Source organism: Balaenoptera acutorostrata, chromosome 11 (assembly GCF_949987535.1).
Source record: "Balaenoptera acutorostrata chromosome 11, mBalAcu1.1, whole genome shotgun sequence".
In the NCBI taxonomy this organism is placed as follows: domain Eukaryota; kingdom Metazoa; phylum Chordata; class Mammalia; order Artiodactyla; family Balaenopteridae; genus Balaenoptera; species Balaenoptera acutorostrata.
This window is the reverse complement of record NC_080074.1, coordinates 98,581,570-98,599,763: the sequence shown is the minus strand read 5'-3', so window position 1 is coordinate 98,599,763 and position 18,194 is coordinate 98,581,570. Positions and strand designations below refer to the sequence as shown.

Below are 18,194 nucleotides of genomic sequence, written 5' to 3'. Positions count from 1 at the left end.
TATGGGACGGTCATGGGAAGTCCGTCTGATTCTACCTTTTTTATCTTTGCCTTCCATACTTGAGTTAATGAGGCAGGAATCAGAAGCACAGAATGAGAGCTGGAAAATTCCAACCACTCTGTACTAAAGAAAATAAATGAAAATCAACAAAACATATAGGCACAGAGAGATAGGCTTAATTTGAAATATATCACATAGGTGCTCTAGAGAAAGACTACGAGGGTTTCAAACATAAGTGACCTTTTTCTAGTACTTAGCTTTACTATACCTTACTTTTCTCATTGGTAAAACATGTATATTTATATATCTTTATTATTAAGTCATTTTCAGGGATAAATAAGCTAATATACGCCGAGTGCTTTAAACTATGTTTGGCATACGGTAAATAATAGACATTTCTCATTATTAAAAGAGGAAAATTATGTGTGGAATTTTATTATACCAAGTAAATTTACCTTGGGTTTGCTTATATTTTCCATTTTCCAAGTAATTTTTTTTAAGATGACTTTGATGTTCAAACATTAAAAAAACTTCCTCTCACCTTCTTTTGTGATAGTCAAAGGGTGTGCATTGCACAAATTCAGTGAGAATTTCCTGTATTGTGGTTCCGGAAACATTTTAGAAGATAGTGATTTTACTGCTTCTTGTTCATACTACACATCCATGTCTCATCAGCAGATGATGCAAGCACACTTGAATACACAATTTTTCTTTTTTTAAAAATTTCTTCATACACAACTTTCAGGTTCCTTAGCCTCCAGCTCAGCTCCGTGATCTAACCCAGTTCTTCTTGAACAAGCAGCCATCGTGCCTTTCCTGCATCGACACTGGAACAGCATTTCACATGGCAGGTATGTGCAGCCCAAGTCATAAAATGAAAAAATAAAAATAACCAGGAAAAATATCTTGTGGGTATGGCTAATTTGAGGCAACGCTTTAAGAAAAAAGTATACATTTTTAGCCTTCCCGTGTACCTGCACTTTCTAGTTTAATTACATTTTTCTGATTCTTCATTCTGTAACTTAGAAATGCTTTTGTAAAGATTTTTCCAACAGGTTTAAAGAGTGGATTCTGACAGGGATAGCTCTAAATTCTGATTGGAATCTGAATTTACCAGGAAAAATATAAACAACGTAATTCTAGCACGAAAATAAATAGAGAATGTTAAATATTATCAACAAAATGTTAAAAAGTGTTGTTTTTTTTTTTAATTTACCATTTGTGTTGTGACATCCCCAAAACCACCCAGATTAACAGTTTGACACATTGGACTGTTGTGAATGACAACCCCCTTTGGGAGTACGCTAATGTTAATGCAGAATCTCCTGATGCTAAATTATTTTAGGGGAAAAGCCTGTGAGCAAGTAATTTTTGGTATGAGACGATGTAATACATGTAAAAAATGGTTCCTGTAAAAAAGTGGTTTTTTACATATCATAATTCAACGTACTGTGAAATGAACTCAGGTTCCCAAGTTATTACCGCTACATTGGTTGGGGAACGTCTCATCACACCGTGTCTTCTCTTCATGGTACAGCCTCTACAAAGCTATGAGCAGCCTGACATTTCTCAGAGTAGTGAATACACTGAGATTAGCAGAAGGACACACTCGCAAGTAGTATTGATATTATTGTAACAATGATGGAATATGTTAAATGAAAGACTCTGGGTCTAGGCAAACTTTAATTCGATTTCTGACTTGGGTACTTAATAGCTCTGATTCCTTGAGAAAATAACATTATTAATGGATCCTACATTTTCTCAGCTACCTAATGGCAATCAGATTCTCTATCTTGTGATTTTTTTGTTGCTGTTACAAAAATAAGAGTTTGTTATATCAGCCCACAAGACCGAACTTGGTGCCTGTTGATCTCTTTTTACTACAGATCTCTAAGCTTCTTTGTCAAATTAAAAAATAAATGGTAAGTACAGTTTGATAAGATAGAGCTGATAAAGAGGAAAAGGTATGGATAATCTCACTGGAGAATAAAGTACATCATATAAAATTTTTGGTATTGGGTGGAGTCCTGAATGGAATGTCTTCATTTTCCAACATTTCATTGGCACAATGATTGGGTTATTAAACCAAGGAACTTTTTGGGTTCTCTCACTGGTTTCTGCTTTTAAGAACTTCAGCTCCTGCGTTTGTTCTTTAAATCTTTATCCTATCTCTCTTTCTTTATAGCTTTTCAGACCACTCCATGGAGGCTGATTTCTGGGGTCTTAGGAGTAATGTGCCTTTTGTTGGTGGCTGCTTTGGGAGTTTTGTTGAAAAATTGTAAGTTTTTCTAGTCAAGACTATATAAAAAGATCAAAATTGTGATGAAACTGTCTTACAGTAAAGGTTTCATTTTGCTAATGCGTAATATTTTGTTATTTCATAAACCTGTGTCTGATGAAGTAAATTTCTAATCACTTCTTACAGCATTTACTAAACAAAGTGTTCAGCCAACCTTCTCTCCAGGACCCTCCACAGATCTCCGGGAAGGTGGGTTCCATACTTTGGAAAACTTTAGTGCTGGTAGAGAATGAAATATTCTTGTTTTTCTTACACAGAAGCATGAAGGGATATTATGCTTAGTAATAGAAATTATAGGATAGTCTCATTTTATTGCTAACTTAAGAATTTATTAAGTTACATTGAATGTGTGTCATTTATATATGAAGTAATAAGGAAAATATTAGCCTGAAGTGACCTATTTTTCCTATGTGACTGCTCATGTTTAAGTAACAAAAGCAAATTACAGTAAATATTGTAGCTGATCCTAAGTGCCTGCGTGTGTTTCATAACCCATACTTTGATACCTCTTTACCTTTACCTCCGCTTCTTCCATAACTCAGAAAGAAGCACAGAGATTTCTGCAATTCTAAACTCTACTTAACCAGTGAATGTCAGCTCAAAGTCCAAGTTTTTAAACATATCTTTTCCTAAATGATGTCTCACCATCTTCTGTGTTCATATAGCACTTCATTCATATCTTTTTTCCCTCAGCGTTTTTCCAACTTTATTGAGATATAATTGACATATGACATTGTGTAAGTTTAAAGTGTACAATGATTCACTTATTACAATATTATTACCACCATAGCATTAACTAACACCTCCATCATGTCACACAACTATCATGTCTTTTTGTGGTGAGAATGTTTAAGAAGCTCTCTTGTAGCAACTCCCAAGTATATAATACAGTGCTGTTAACTCTAGTTACAATGATGCACAGTAGATCCCCCAAACTTAATCATCTTCTAAATGGAAGCTTGTACCTTTTGACCAACAGCTCCCCATTTCCCCCACATCCCAGCCCCTGGTAGCCACCATTCAACTCTACAATCTCAGCACCATTCATTTGACAAAGATTCGAGTGCTTACCACATAATATGATTTTTATCACTGAGGATGGTAAATGTTGAAGACACTATCACTAGTAAACTGGATGGTCAGACTTCAAGCTAAGTGCTTTATTAACTTCATTTTGAAATAAAATATCCAGAATTATTTTCTGACTCAGGAAATATGCTAAAATGCTTTCCTCCTTTACATATCTCTTTTACCTAGTTCACTTTTAATTACACAGCAGAGATCAACTTTGGGTCACTTCCTCAAAAAAGGTTCTTCTAACTGCCCCCCATCCTATACTCTGCTACACAATATTTTAACATACTGAATTTCTTGTGTATACTTACACAAATTATCATTAAATATAATTCATAAATGACTGAAATTTGTATAATTCTGTCTCTATCTCTAGAATATAATCTTCATGAGGAAGAAGGGTCATGTCTGAGTCATTCAGATTAATATCCCCTGAACTGTGGTGTATGCAGTAAATTCTCAAAGAATAGTTGTAGAAAAAATTAAATAACAAGTGAGTAAATAGCACTGAAAAAAACTGAATCTCCAATGTCATCAAGTCATGTTTTGTTTTTTCTCTTAGGATCTGGCTGCTGTTCTTGCCAAGAAAAGTGGCTTGGCTACCAATGCAACTGTTACTTCATTTCTAATGAAGTAAAAACATGGAAAGACAGTAGAAATTTTTGTGTTTCTCATAATTCCAGTCTACTTCAGATACAAAAGAGAAATGAACTGGCATGTATTTAATTCTGATTTTTCTACATTTTTTTTGACCTAGGAAAGTATTATCTAAGTAAGCTGAATACTTTGTTTCAAGTCTTTAATCAGATAGTAAATAGGCAGTTATATTTGAGCTAATTTCCTATACTTTGAAACAGTCATAAAATCTACACAAAATTTCTCAAAGATTTACATTATGGGAATGTGACAGATAAAGTACAAGAAACTTTTTAGAGAGAATTCAAAGAATAAATAATAGATCATTATTTTTATTCAAAGAACTTTGAATTTTTAGCGCATTAATTGAATTTATAATTTATTTTGTAATTATATAGCTTTTGTTATCACTCTTGGATATAACATGGAATGAATATGAAGAATATTATAAAACAATTACCCAACTCTTAAGAAAAAGTGAAAATTTTCTCTAGCTCCATGCAGAACCTGTGCTAAGATTTATCCCTCAAGATACTGTTGATTTGAGATCAAATTTGATTGCTGATCCCCAGTGAAGGAAGTGTTCCATGAAAGCTCTAATTCCCTTTATGACGTTTTTCATTCTTTCAAGGAGTGAGATTTTGTGGTATGTTTTCCTCCATAAATGAATGGGCTTGATGAATGAGAAATATGAGGCATGTGACTTGACTATACCTCCTAAATTAAAAGTTAAAACTGATTTTAGTTTGTATAATTGAAAAACTGAATCTGAATACTGGACACTGACTTTCTTAAAAGTACATGATCCCTAGAATAGATTCAAAATAGGTTAATATGTTGGTCTTTGTTTCCAAACAGCATTTTATGAACTCCAGTTCCTATTATTACTGGATTGGACTCTCTTACAGTGAAGAACATCATGCCTGGTTGTGGGAGGATAATTCTACTCTCTCCCAAGATCTGTAAGTTTCTGGCACTCAAAACCTTTTTCTGTTCTTTTTGAGTTTATCCTTAGATCTGATCAGAGAACGTAACATCCAGGAACACTGTAGGTAAGATATCCTGTTTAGGACATGAGAATACAGAAAAGAGAATCGATACAACAGAATAACAATTTTAGTCCCAACCACAACACCCAAGTGTATGCTCAAGTGACATGAAGTTAGTGTACTTGTGACTCTAAAAGAGCTTTTGATGTATGCTTTTATTTCCTGCCTTGGTACAAGCACTTGGATATGTATGTACATGTACAGATTCTCACATACACAAAAGCCGTCCAGAGAAAAGAGTATATCCACTATTTTCCTTATTCTGGTGGAGCCAAATATTCTCAGCATCATCCCATATTTCAAACATTCTGGGCTTATTTTCTGTATATTTGTAATCTTCAAATCTCATTTTCATTCATAAACGTGGGATTTACAGTATCATACAATGACAGGTTTTATGCTCTGATTTTTTCCCTAGACTAGATTAGCAGATGCATCTTAGAAGTAAAGTATATAACATATCAAAACCATTAAAAACAACAGCAAAAACAAAAAAATCCCCAACTTCATTGCTATTGATTACTGATGCAATAGCTGAGTTTTTGTAACACTGTACTCTGAAATTGTGAAAATTGACTTGAATGAAAAAAAGATAATGACTCAATGTGGTAATATCTCATTAAAATGCTTTTAAAATTTCTATAGTTCTATCATTTAACAAAAGCATCATCCTTGAACATTCTCATTTCCTTTTCCCAATATATTAAAAAATTCTTCTTCATTACAGATTTCTATCCCTTCACCATCTAAATCTAAAGAACTGCATAATATATGGCCCAAGCGGAAGTGTTTTGGATGTGGACTGTCGAAGTAAATATCGTTATATCTGTAAGCAACAGCTTATTTAGATGTTTCTTGGGGCAGAAGGGGTGTGCAATGAAGATTCAGTATACTTAGAATGGTAACATATATTACTAACTACCTACTTCTGGGATCTGTAAAATGTTTCAAATTGTGTCTTATCAATCATATAATTTTCATATATTTGAAAACGTGTTTAAATTTTTTATCAAGATATAATTGACATATAACATTATGTTAGCTTCAAGTATACAACATAACAATAACTAGACACTAAGTCTAATTAACATCCATCATCATATATAGTTATAATTTTTAAATTTTGCCATGTGTCTTAAAATTGATGAAATGTGTGCCTACACCTAAAATTATAGTCAAGACAAATAATTTCATGAATATTAATGTATATGGTAAATAGTGAATTTAATAGTTTATGCCTATATTCTTGGAAATTCTCTCTGCAGAAATTTAAATAAAACTTAATTCATGCCAAATAATGTATATCACATCATATCAGTCCTTTGTATGGTGTACTAAGTTGAGAAGTCCCATCCTCATCTCTCTTTTTCTGGAAGTAAAAATAATTTTAGTGTTCTTTTTTAATTCTTTCTGGATATCTATACATCTACATGTTCTAATTTAGAGCTGAAAGTGCCATATAATAGCTTCTTCATATGTATCACCCGGCCTCAGAGGGGAACACATTTGTGTGTCTTCTCTTGATGCTACAGAGTTCTGCAGAACAGTTGGAAGTCTTTGGCCAAATATATGGTCTCATGTGATTGCTTTCATATTTTGCAAGAGGAAAGGGCATCTAAGCCCTGATCGTATAAATTTATAATACTTATTTCTTTACTCCACATATCTTTCTTGCCTTATGCTTATCCATCAGTAAAAAAGCCATTCTTACATGTACATTGAAGATTTTAATCTCTAGCCAGTCCCCAAAGCCTTTTCCTAAAAGTATGTACCAAAAACTAAATACTGTAAGATGTTACGGAAAAACCCGAACGAACTTTTGGGCCAACCCAATAATTACCCTTTTTTTTTGGGTGGAGGAGGGGCTAGCTCATTTTATTGAAGGATTTCTAAATAGGTAAAAAAAGGGGTGGGAACACAATGAGTTCTGATGCCCATCTGACCTGGAAGAGATTTTTCCCAACCTCACAGATATCAAAAGCCAATTCCCTTTTTTTAATTGTTGCATCTACATCTTAAAAATTTGTGTATTGACATCTATATTTGCTCTCTAGTTTTATATTTTAATTAAATAATAATAATTAGGAACCCAAAGTTGATTTTTAAAATACAGAGAGTCAGGAAGAGGAAAGAACCTCTTATGTTTTATTTCTCAAAATATAAATATAATAGTACTACAACTTGAACTCTTCACATTCTTGTATGCAGGTTGACTTAGGAAAAATGCACTTAAGTTGTACTATGCAAAATTCAGGATAGACTATAACATCTTTCAAATGTTTAACTTGGACTAAGCGAACATGCATTGCACTTTCTAGATATTTGAAATGTTTTGCCTTTGCTGTCCATGTGATTTTCATAATAATATAGTTTAATTGAATTTTAAAAGAACATTATAGGCAAGCTTATAATGAAAATAAATAGTTTTCTGTTCCAACTGTCCCATCAATCTGTCCTCTTCCCACAAAAAATTTCCTCTGAGTTTTTTGTGTGTTTCTTTGTTTTTTCCTACCTAGAGTGGTTTTCTCTGTAATGAACCAAGGATAGTCTATTTTCATAAGTTTTGTCCAGGATGAATCTCAACTGTGTTTATTTAGCTGCATTAAAGTATAGGTTCAAATTGTTACTTTCATATCATCACACTATGAAGTGTCCAGAGTTCAATCAGCCTTTTTTTTTTTTTTTCTGAGAACTCATGAACATTTATTACAATGTTGCAAGAACAATGAGGGAACGGAAGGTGTTAAATATGACGGATGATGTCTAATTTCAGAGAGTAATCTACATCAAAATTGTCTCCACTGAGGGAAGAAAATTCCTGTTGCCACCCAATTATAGCTCAGATGTTTTTTTAAGCTCCCATATCATTTCAGGGCTTTATGATGGAAAATGCTGATTTGAATGAAGAGTATTGGTCACCCATGGCAGTGTCTTTCTCACTTCTGGCCCCATCATATTAATCACACTCAATCCAGGACCATCTGACCCATTTCATTTTTATTATTTTTTCTCCCACTCTTACCTGCATTCTGCTTTCCTTCATCCTGAAAATATCTTTGTAGTCCTTGGGATGGGAACAACTTTTTTTATAGAAAGGTTTTGCACAAAATATTTTTTCCTTCTGATATGACATTTCTGATATATTCTCCAGGGAGAGCCACTTATTTTTATTCTGCTCTCTGTTTTTTGCTATGAAATGGGCTAATGTACATGAAAGGATCTAGTTGAATGACTATCTCAATGTTGGATATAGAAGAAAAGGAAGAGGGTAAGGACATTTGTAAAAAACACACAATATAACAAAATAATATTGCCAAAAGTCAGTTTATTCTCTCTTAATTTCATCCTGTTGCTTTGAATGTGTTATCCATTGCCCTGAATGTATGTAATATGGGTTATGTATTGGTGCATAACAAATTACACTAAATTTAGAAACTTAAAACAACACGTTTATTATATCACACTATCTATGGATCAGGAACTAGGCACGGCTTAATTGTGTTCTTTGTTCAGGGCCTCACAAGGCTGGAACCAAGGTCTTGGCCAGGCAGTGTTCTCATCTGAAACAGAGTCCTCTTCCAAGCTCATTCACCCTTTGGCCAGAATTTCGTTCCTTGTGGTTGTAGGACTGAGACCCACAGCTCCCCTTTCCTCCCCATAAGCAGTCACTAAAAGTGCTAGAGGTTTAGACAAAGTTGAATTTGAATTCTTAGTTCAATTTTGACTATTTTTGAAGCTTTGAGCAAATAATTTTATTATCAGAGCCTCAATTTTTCATCTACACATTGGGAATATCTACCTTGTGAATTTTCTGAGAAGTAAAAAATGTACTTGAAAAGCAAGCATATAAAACAGAAATGAGAACATAGCAGATGCTCAGTTAATAACTGAGGTAGCTTGCTGCTTTCTTACTCCAGATTTCTAAATTATTGGTAATTTTATTATCTTACCCTTTACCTTATCCTTTATAATATGGTGTAAAGGATCATGTCCAACTTATTTAGTCATATCCCCTGAGCACTTCACACTCCTCTGATGGAGGTAGATAAGAAAATGTAAAAATAATCTCACTGAAGAATAAAGTACTCCACTTAAAAATTATGGAGTTAGGGGTCTGAACAGAACATCTTCCTTTTCCAGTGTTTCATTGCTCAAATGGCTATGTATCAAATAAACGACTTAAAGACTAAAAGACACATCCATATATTTATTATGCAGATCCCGGAGCCTTTTGAATTCTCCCCCAGTGGTTTCCATTTTTAAGACCTCCATCCCTTAACTGATTCTTTCTTCTCTTTCTTCCTCTGCATCTTCTCAGACTGTTCCATTAAGGTTTATTCCTGAGACTCTAGGAGTGCTGCACCTTGTATTGAATTACAGCATGACTCATTTAAAAGTGGTTAATTTTCTTCTAGAGAAGCTTTTGAGACTCAAACCTTTTCAGAAGCATTTTTACCATAAAGGTTTTATTTCACCAATATATAACATTCTTAAAATTTCATGTATTTCTTGAAACTTGAACCTAATCACGTAAATATCTAATGCTTTCTTACAGCGTTTTCTGAACACATTTTCCAGGCAATATCCTCTCCAGGAACCACCATCACCATGTAGGTTTCAATATTTGAAAACCAACCCCAGTGGTTGGTTTAAATCTGAAAATAGAGGTTTTCCTCTACTCCACCACTCAGGAGCATGAGGGAATATAACAGTAATAAACCTTCTCTTTCTTCATTGTAGGAGGGTCCAATTTTAACGTTCTCTAATGTAAGGATGATAGTAAATGTTTAACATCTGTATGTTAATGAATAATGGAAATATGAGCTTGATATGCAAGCTTGTTTCCTTTCTGCCTGCGTATGATTATGTAACAGATTACAAACAAAATACCACAAATGTTACAGCGAATTCTGATTACCAGCCTGTGATTGCTCATAGCTTTTGAGGCTTTCCTAACTCTTTTCCTTTGCTCCTGCTATTAACTACATGACTCAGGAAAAAGTACAAATATTTGGGCATTTCCAAGTCCTTCTTATCCAGCTCAAAATCCAATTGCTACATGAATTCTTTCTTTCCCTGAATGCTTCCTGCAATTGTTCCTCACTCTTGTGATCATGTAACACTTCTTTCATGACTCGCTTCAGCAAATTCAGCAAATTTCATATGGCAACACTTGAGTTCTTACCATATACTGTGACTTGTGGGTACTAAGGAGAGAAAAGTAAATAAGACACCATCACTAGCATATCATGTTACCAGATTTTCAGCTAATTTTTTTTTAATCTATCAAACTTTGGAGGAAAATAAAAACACTTTCTGAACATCCATCAAAATTCCACCACTAAACTACCTAATTAAGGGTGCACAAATATATTTCTTTTCTTAGTTTATTTACCAATAAAAAAAATTCATCAATACACAAGGTTCTTTTCCAGCTCAGGAAATGTGAAAATGCTGTTTCCTTTGCCTGTTAAGATTTTCTCATTTACTTCCCCTTCTGTTTAACTCCTATTCACCCTTAAGAGCTCAGCTTGTAGGTCACTTCCTAAAAGGCATTCTCCTAAGCACTCCCATCTCATTCTCTGCTACATGTTTTTGTTTTTTTAGCAAACTATGATTCTTGTAATGTTTTCCACAAGAATAACTTATTATTATTAATTATTAAGTTATCAATTATAACTTATTATAATTGATGTTATTAATTATAGTAACTTATTGTAATTAATAAGAATAACTTATTGTAATTAATAAATTATTGGTAATTTTATTATCTTACCCTTTACCTTATCCTTTATATTATGGTGTAAAAGATCGTGTCTGACTTATTTAGTCATATCCCCTTAGCACTTCACACTGCAGTGCATATAGTAGTTTCTCAATTAATGTTTGTTGATAGAAATGAACAAATAACAAGTGGTTTTTGATTGAGTAAATACCAGTGAAAAATGTTGAAAATAACAATATTATTAATTATGTTTTATTTTCCACTCTTAGACTCTGGCTTCTGTGCTTGTCCAGAAAGTGGATTGAGTACAGATGCAACCGTTAGTACAGTATTTTGCTAATGAAGAAAAAAGTTTAACAGAGAGCTGGGTTCTCTGTGCTACTTAGAATTTCATTATACTTCAGCCAGAAGGCAAGGATGACAAGTATGTACTTAATCCTGATTTTACACATTTTCCTTTGGTAGGCAGCTTATCTAGGAAAACAAACTAGTCAAGTAAGTTGAATACTTTGACCTGGTTTCTAATTCAGATACTAAATGAATAGCTATCTTAGAAAAAAATTTGTCTCTTGAATCCCTGTACCTTGAAATACTCATTACAAAACTGGCATAAAACACCTCAAAGATTTATAAAATAGGGATAAAATTAAAGATATCATATAAAGTGTATATAGCATTTTAGGGAGAATCCAAGAAGCAATGATAAATCAACACTTATATACATCTAAAAATATAGAAATAGAATGCTGTGATGCCATGAAAGTAAAATAATCTCAGTATCATTAAAACGTATGTATTTTATGTCTAAGGGACTTCATAATGTACATACCAAGCACTATTGTTTCAAAATAAAAATGTGAAAGCAAATATTGTTATATATGTAAATAATCATGTATAATAATTTAATTTTTAAAATAGTCCAGTAAGTGCAGGAAGAATGATAATTGCTTTTTTTCAATCAATTATCTATTTCTGGAGTAGGTAAAATGGATCAATTTGTCTCTTAGGCTAAGATGTATTACAATTTGAATATCTTTGAAGGAATTCATTTTATTTTATTTTATTTTTTTTTATTTTTTATTTTTTTATAGCTACTTTATTTATTTCTTTCTTTATTTTTGGCTGTGTTGGGTCTTCAGTTCGTGCGAGGGCTTTCTCTAGTTACGGCAAGTGGGGGCCACTCTTCATCGCGGTGCAGGGACTGCTCTTCATCGCGGTGCAGGGACTGCTCTTCATCGCGGTGCGCGGGCCTCTCACTATCGCGGCCCCTCCCATTGCGGGGCACAGGCTCCAGACGCGCAGGCTCAGCAGCCGTGGCTCACGGGCCCAGCCGCTCCGCGGCATGTGGGATCCTCCCAGACCAGGGCTCGAACCCGTGTCCCCTGCATTAGCAGGCAGATTCTCAACCACTGCGCCACCAGGGAAGCCCCTATTTTATTTTTAATTAATTAATTTAATTTATTTATTTTTGGCTGTGCTGGGTTTTCATTGCTGCTCGCAGGCTTTCTCTAGTTGCGGTGAGTGGGGGCTCCTCTTTGTTGTGTGAGCAGGCTTCTCATTGCCGTGGCTTCTCTTGTTGTGGCGCACGGGCTTAGTTGCTCTGCAGCATGTGGGATCTTCCCGAACCAGGGCTCGAACCTGTGTCCCTGCATTGGCAGGCAGATTCTTAACCATTGCGCCACCAGAGAAGCCCTCATTTTAATATTGAGGAGATTTCTGTGCCACTTGAAATTATAAAGTAAATTATTTTATGAGTATTCTGATTTTAATTTTATATGTTAAATACATAGTATTTTTTTCACCATACCTCTTTTCTTAGCAATTATCTCAACACAGATTTAAATGAAGATTGACACCAAATAATACACAACAACTTTATTTCAGTGCTTCATGTGATCTACTAACTTGGGAAGTTCTATCCTCACTTTTCTGAAAAGAAAAATGATGTCAATGATTTATTCGTCTCACTCTTTCTGAATGAAAATGTGGATTTTTAAAAAAAAATTCAGAGCTGAAAATGTATACAACAGTTTGCTAATATATATTATCTGTGATACTGTGATATTATAAGAAATATATGTTTGGTCTCCCTCCCTGGTACCTGATTCAGAGTTTCTAAAACCCTCATAATTTCCTGAGTGAAATGTGAAAGGAGCATCTTTTGTGGTTCATAATAAGCCCCTTTCAACCATTTCTAAATTTATGCTAATGAGGTGACTCTTGGATAACTAGGGCTGGTTGTCTGAGGAACCAACCATATGGATTAGAAAGTTGGAACTTTCAGCCCCACCCTCAGACCTACAGGAAGGGGAAGAAGGGCTGGACATGAATTCAATCACCAATAACCAGTGATTTAATCAACCATGCCTACATGACGAAGCCTCCACAAAAACCCTCAACAAAGAGATTCACAGAGGTTCTGGGTTGGTAAACACATCCGTATGCTGGCAGGGTGGTGCACCTGTCCAGAGAGGGCGTGGAAGCTCCCTGGCCTTTACACATACTTTGTCCTATGCATTTCTTCCATTTGGCTGTTAGTGAGTGAAATCAAGTCTCCCTAAAACCAAGTTCCTTTACTGAGTTTATGATTAATCTTTGATTAATCGTATGATTAATATGTATATCTATATATTTATATGTCTCTCTCTATATATATCATTTGAGAGAAAAGGGAATAAAAGTATGAGTGACAGAGTGGGGAAAGGGGGCAGAGAGGAAAGGAAGGGAGAAAGAGTTGAAGAAAAAAGAGCTGCTAGGAGGGAAATCAAATGAGCTCGAGTAGTCTTAAAGAAACTATTCTAATTATTATTTATTTTTAGTAATTTCATTATTATTATCACTGTTATTATTAGATATGACATTTTATGATAACATTGTTAAGTGGTATAAAATAGAGGTTTAAAGAAAATAAATGAAATACAAAATTTCACCAGGGTACAGCATAATCAACCTTTTCATAGATGTGTTTTGTGACTATGAATAACTTGGGTATATTATCCTTTAGTGTGAGAGTAAAAACATTTCACATAGATTCCTATCAAATTTTCTAAAATGTTTTAATCAGGAAAAATATTTTTCAAATTTTTCTCAAACTAGCGTTTATTTAGTACACAAATCGTTAGTTTTGAAGATAAATTTAACTTTTTTATACTTTGTATAGAAATCTAATAAACAATTGCAGCAGTAACAAAGAATCATAAGATGTATCAAGAAATTCATAATACAGTGGGGAGACCTTAATGAAAGAAAGATAGGAGGAGATAACTAATGGAATGGTGACAAATGAAGAATAATGAGAATAATTGGAAGAAGAGGTGAATTGTTATTGAAGGATCTGGAAGTTTTATTAAAGGTGGTGGAATTTGATTTACAGATTGAACAAACTAAAATTATAATCAGCAAATACAGGAGGAAAATGTACTAGAGAAGGAAGAATTTGAGCAAAACATTGAGATTGGACAAGTGCTTATGGTATGTTGAAAAAGAACAAGTGTGTCAGTGGAATTGTGGGGAAAATGGAAACAGGTCGAAGTGAAAGATGAGACTGAAAAGAAAGCTGGAACAAGTGAAATTGTGGAAGAATGTGAATGCCGGGCTGTAAAGATAAATTTCAGTTGACAGAGTTCAGTAAAGCCATCAGATCATCTTTTGCATTTTTACTTATCAGTAAATGACATTTATAGATTTGCCATTGTGAATAGACAATATTAAGAAGACCAAAAGTGATATAACATACCAACTCATTAAGTAACACTTAGAAAATAATATTTTTTCAATCTTAAAATATTTTCATGTTTGTAATTATATTCTAATCACTAGTTATTCAAGTTCATTCCCAACACTATTTTATTCAATACCAATTTTACTTATGGATTTCATAATTTACATGAATTTAAAATGTATTTTTCTGTTTATTTTCATGTATCTCTGCCCTACAGTAATGAGTGATGATGGTGTAACTTACTCCGATTTGCAACTTCAGCCATCATCTTAGCCACAGAGAAGGCAAAGACTTGAAATTCCTAAGAGAAGAGGTCTTTTGTGTTTTAGACGTCAATGCATTTTGTGTTTTCTACACTTTATCTTAAATTGCACTTAAAAATATATAAAATTATGCGTTATCATGCTCATATGCACACACACATAATTTAAATGTTTTTCTTTTGTTTTAAAAGATTCTTTTTGATGTAGACCATTTTTTTAAAGTCTTTATTGAATTTGTTACAATACTGCTTCTGTTTTATGTTTTGGTTTTTTGGCCACAAGGCATGTGGGATCTTAGTTCCCCGACCAGGGATCGAACCCGCACCCCCTGCATTGGAAAGCGAAGTCTTAACCACTGTACCGGCAGGGAAGTCCCTAAATGTTTTTCTTTTACTAAACAAGGAAAATAAGCACCTTTGAGGGAAGATTGACTTTTTCCCTATGAGAGTCCATAATTTTAACTATGTTGTAAACATTACATCAATATTTTTAGAATGAGTAAAATATTTGGGGATTGAAATATGTTATTTATCATTTTCTGTCATTTAAGATATCAATACTATATAATAGGATATTTGTGAAATAGAGAAGTGATAAAATGTAGAGGTAATTTCACTATTCTAACACAGTTGCTGTGACTTGGATTATTTTTCTTGTTTTCCTGATTTATATATTTGCTAACTTAGTGTGTTCGAAGTGTATCTTTTTCAAGTGTCATGCTTCTCATACACATGCTGCAGTGCTATTACTTTACTGGTATGTATGACTATACGGAGTTTGACTATCTTCCTATCATTTGAAATTTTCTTTAATTTGTATTTTCCCTGTTGCTAATTTGCATTCCTTGGATGTTTTAAATTAATAAGTGGAATGATTAGAAGTGTGCTGTGTATTAATGCGCTAGTTCTATTTTGTCTTACATGAAATGGATATTCATGACTTTGGCTAAGATGTATTATTTTTAACTAGGGCCTCAATTGGTTACTTTCCAATTTTTTAGATTGTTAATTATTACAATGTTATGTATGATACACACATTTACCATGTGGCTAATGACGAATTCATTAATTCAATTTTGCTTAATATATTGTTAACAATTTTTTAAAAGCCCTTTTATGCCTTATACACTCTGCCTGTTATGGATTCAGAAATTGTGTTCTTTTTTTATTTCTCATGAACTATTCATCTTACTAGTGTACATGCTTCTTACCAATGTAGTTACCATTAGATTTATGGGAAATCTAATGGTCTGGGAACACTTTATTGATGATATTATTAATTGTGTGTATATGCATAAGTACGTGTAAAATGATATACTTCACCATTGTTCTTGTTTTTCCATATGTCAAAACAGAATGATTTAGAGTCATTATCCTGTCTTTTAAATTTACCTTTACCTAACAATATTTCTTAGTTTTTCACTGTTTATAAAGTGCTTTCACATATGGAAATCAATTACAAATGAACTCCACAAGGTAAGTTTCTTTTTTATACACAATATACAAACATAAGCAGAGACATGGTGGTTAAATGGCATGTTACAGACACTGGAGTCTGTAATTGTTGGAAGTCAGTCTTTACCTGGGAAGTTCAAGGCCTTTTCTTCCTCTGATGACTCTCAACTAACTTTTCAACAAGGAGCTGGATGTTTTTCTTTTTCTAGTTTTAACTAAATTTCTTAAAATACAACCTTTGCTATATATCTCACTCAGGCAACTACAGCTAAGGATTGATGTATGTGATGGTAAATGGTTCACTTCACATTGTGAAAACAAGAATCTATCAGTATTTCTTGAAATGTTAGTTGAACATGGTTTTGGCCCTCGGGTTTCACTGTTTATAAAGCAAAGGTCAAAATTTTTTCCAGATATTGGTGATGTATTCATGGCCATAAAGAAAAAATATGAGGGAAGAGTAGAGTAGTTTCTTACAGGTATTATTATTCTCAAAGTGCTACATAATTAATATACAAAATTATAATTTACCAAAAAGAAAGATAAAGGAGGTAACATGGGACATTAATTATATCACCAAAAATAACATAAGTAAAATTTGGACATAGGCCTTTTAAATCATTTTTACATATATATAATTATATGAGTGCATACATAAAAACATTAAAATAATACCATATATTACTTAAACAAACTTATTTTTTCTTTTAACAAAATGCAAGTTTACTCTATACCTTTTGTTTTCACATGATATAAAATGCTTACTTTCACTATTCATTAAATATTGGACTGTCTGTAGTTTCAGCTTACCCTCTTGTCTTTCATTTTTACATATACTCCCTAGTGATTCACCTAGTTTTTTGGCTGTAAATATCATCTAACTGCTAATGACTCAAAATTTATATCAAACTTGGATTTCTCTCCTGCATTCCAGACTAACTACACAGTATTGTAATCCAAATCATCTCTTGAATGTTAGTAGAAATCTCAAACATGTACTCCAAATTGTACTCCTGATATTATCCACCCAAATGCTCTCGTACACTTTTTCTCACTTATATGCTTGCTGTCACGATTACATAAATGTTTTGCACAAATTTGACATTTGAAGTGAAAGACATGGAATTCAGCCAGATGAATACAGGTTGGCCACAGGTCCACTGTTTTTCACTGATTCCACCTTGACAAGTAGGTTTAGATAATACTAAAGACTTGGAAGAATGCAAAGTCAAGAAATTCAAGTTTAAGAAGTTTAAGAAGATATATATGTATTATCAAAGTTTGGAGCAAAGGCCTAGAGGATCTGAAAGGTAAAATCTGCTGTGTCACCTCTACTGAGAAGTCCATGGAGCAAGTTATTCATCTCAGATTCCATGTTTTCTATTCAGATTATATGCTTATTTTCATTATGTACTTCGAAGTTTCAAATCTCTACTGAAATGTCCCATACGTTTACGCCAGTTTCCGTCTTTCCCACTAGATGCTTTAACCTATCAATCATTGTTATTTCAAATTCCCTGCCTAGAAATTACAACTGATCCATCTCCAGATCTGGTTTTTAATGTTTTATCTTTAAAAAATGTTCTACTCAGTGCAGAATTTATTGCTCAGACAGGTGGATTTTCTGTCCCGTTCGCGGTGGCATCTGTCCTGTATTGGTAGATTTTGTGTGTGAGGCAATTACCTCTCTCTCCCCCAGCAGAGGTCCTCTGCTCTGTACAATTTCAGGATCCCCAGCAGAAGATGGTTTTCTGTCCCTTCTCTAGAAGCAGGTGGCTTTTGCCTATTGTCAGTGCAGGGTACAGGATGGGTTAGATTTCTACCTTTTCCTCCAGTAGCAGGTGAACTCTTCCTAGAATGGGTGAGGTGGCAGGTGGTGGAACATTTATTAATCCTTCCCCAGGGGCAGCTTGTTTTTTTGGGGTCCTGGAGTCTGGACACCCACAGCACCAGGTGGGTTTTATGTTTGTCCC

At 33.8% G+C, this 18,194-nt stretch overlaps 1 protein-coding gene across 1 annotated transcript; it reads left to right on the top strand.

Annotated features, from left to right (window-relative positions):
* The first annotated feature begins 708 nt into the window (after window positions 1-708).
* Window positions 709-6,043, top strand: KLRD1 (killer cell lectin like receptor D1). The gene is made up of 6 exons (XM_057557671.1): window positions 709-851; window positions 2,186-2,278; window positions 2,426-2,488; window positions 3,936-4,086; window positions 4,864-4,971; window positions 5,786-6,043. The coding sequence occupies exons 1-6, from the start codon at window positions 845-847 to the stop codon at window positions 5,904-5,906; spliced, it is 543 nt and encodes a 180-aa protein (XP_057413654.1). The 5' UTR covers window positions 709-844; the 3' UTR covers window positions 5,907-6,043.
* The last annotated feature ends 12,151 nt before the right edge of the window (window positions 6,044-18,194 follow it).

Bases quoted from the DNA above. Each gene is read 5' to 3' on its own strand.
- KLRD1 (XM_057557671.1), top strand. The intron at 2,279-2,425 runs GTAAGTTTTTCT...CACTTCTTACAG, and splicing joins GGGAGTTTTGTTGAAAAATT to CATTTACTAAACAAAGTGTT. The intron at 4,087-4,863 runs GGCATGTATTTA...CTTTGTTTCCAA, and splicing joins ATACAAAAGAGAAATGAACT to ACAGCATTTTATGAACTCCA.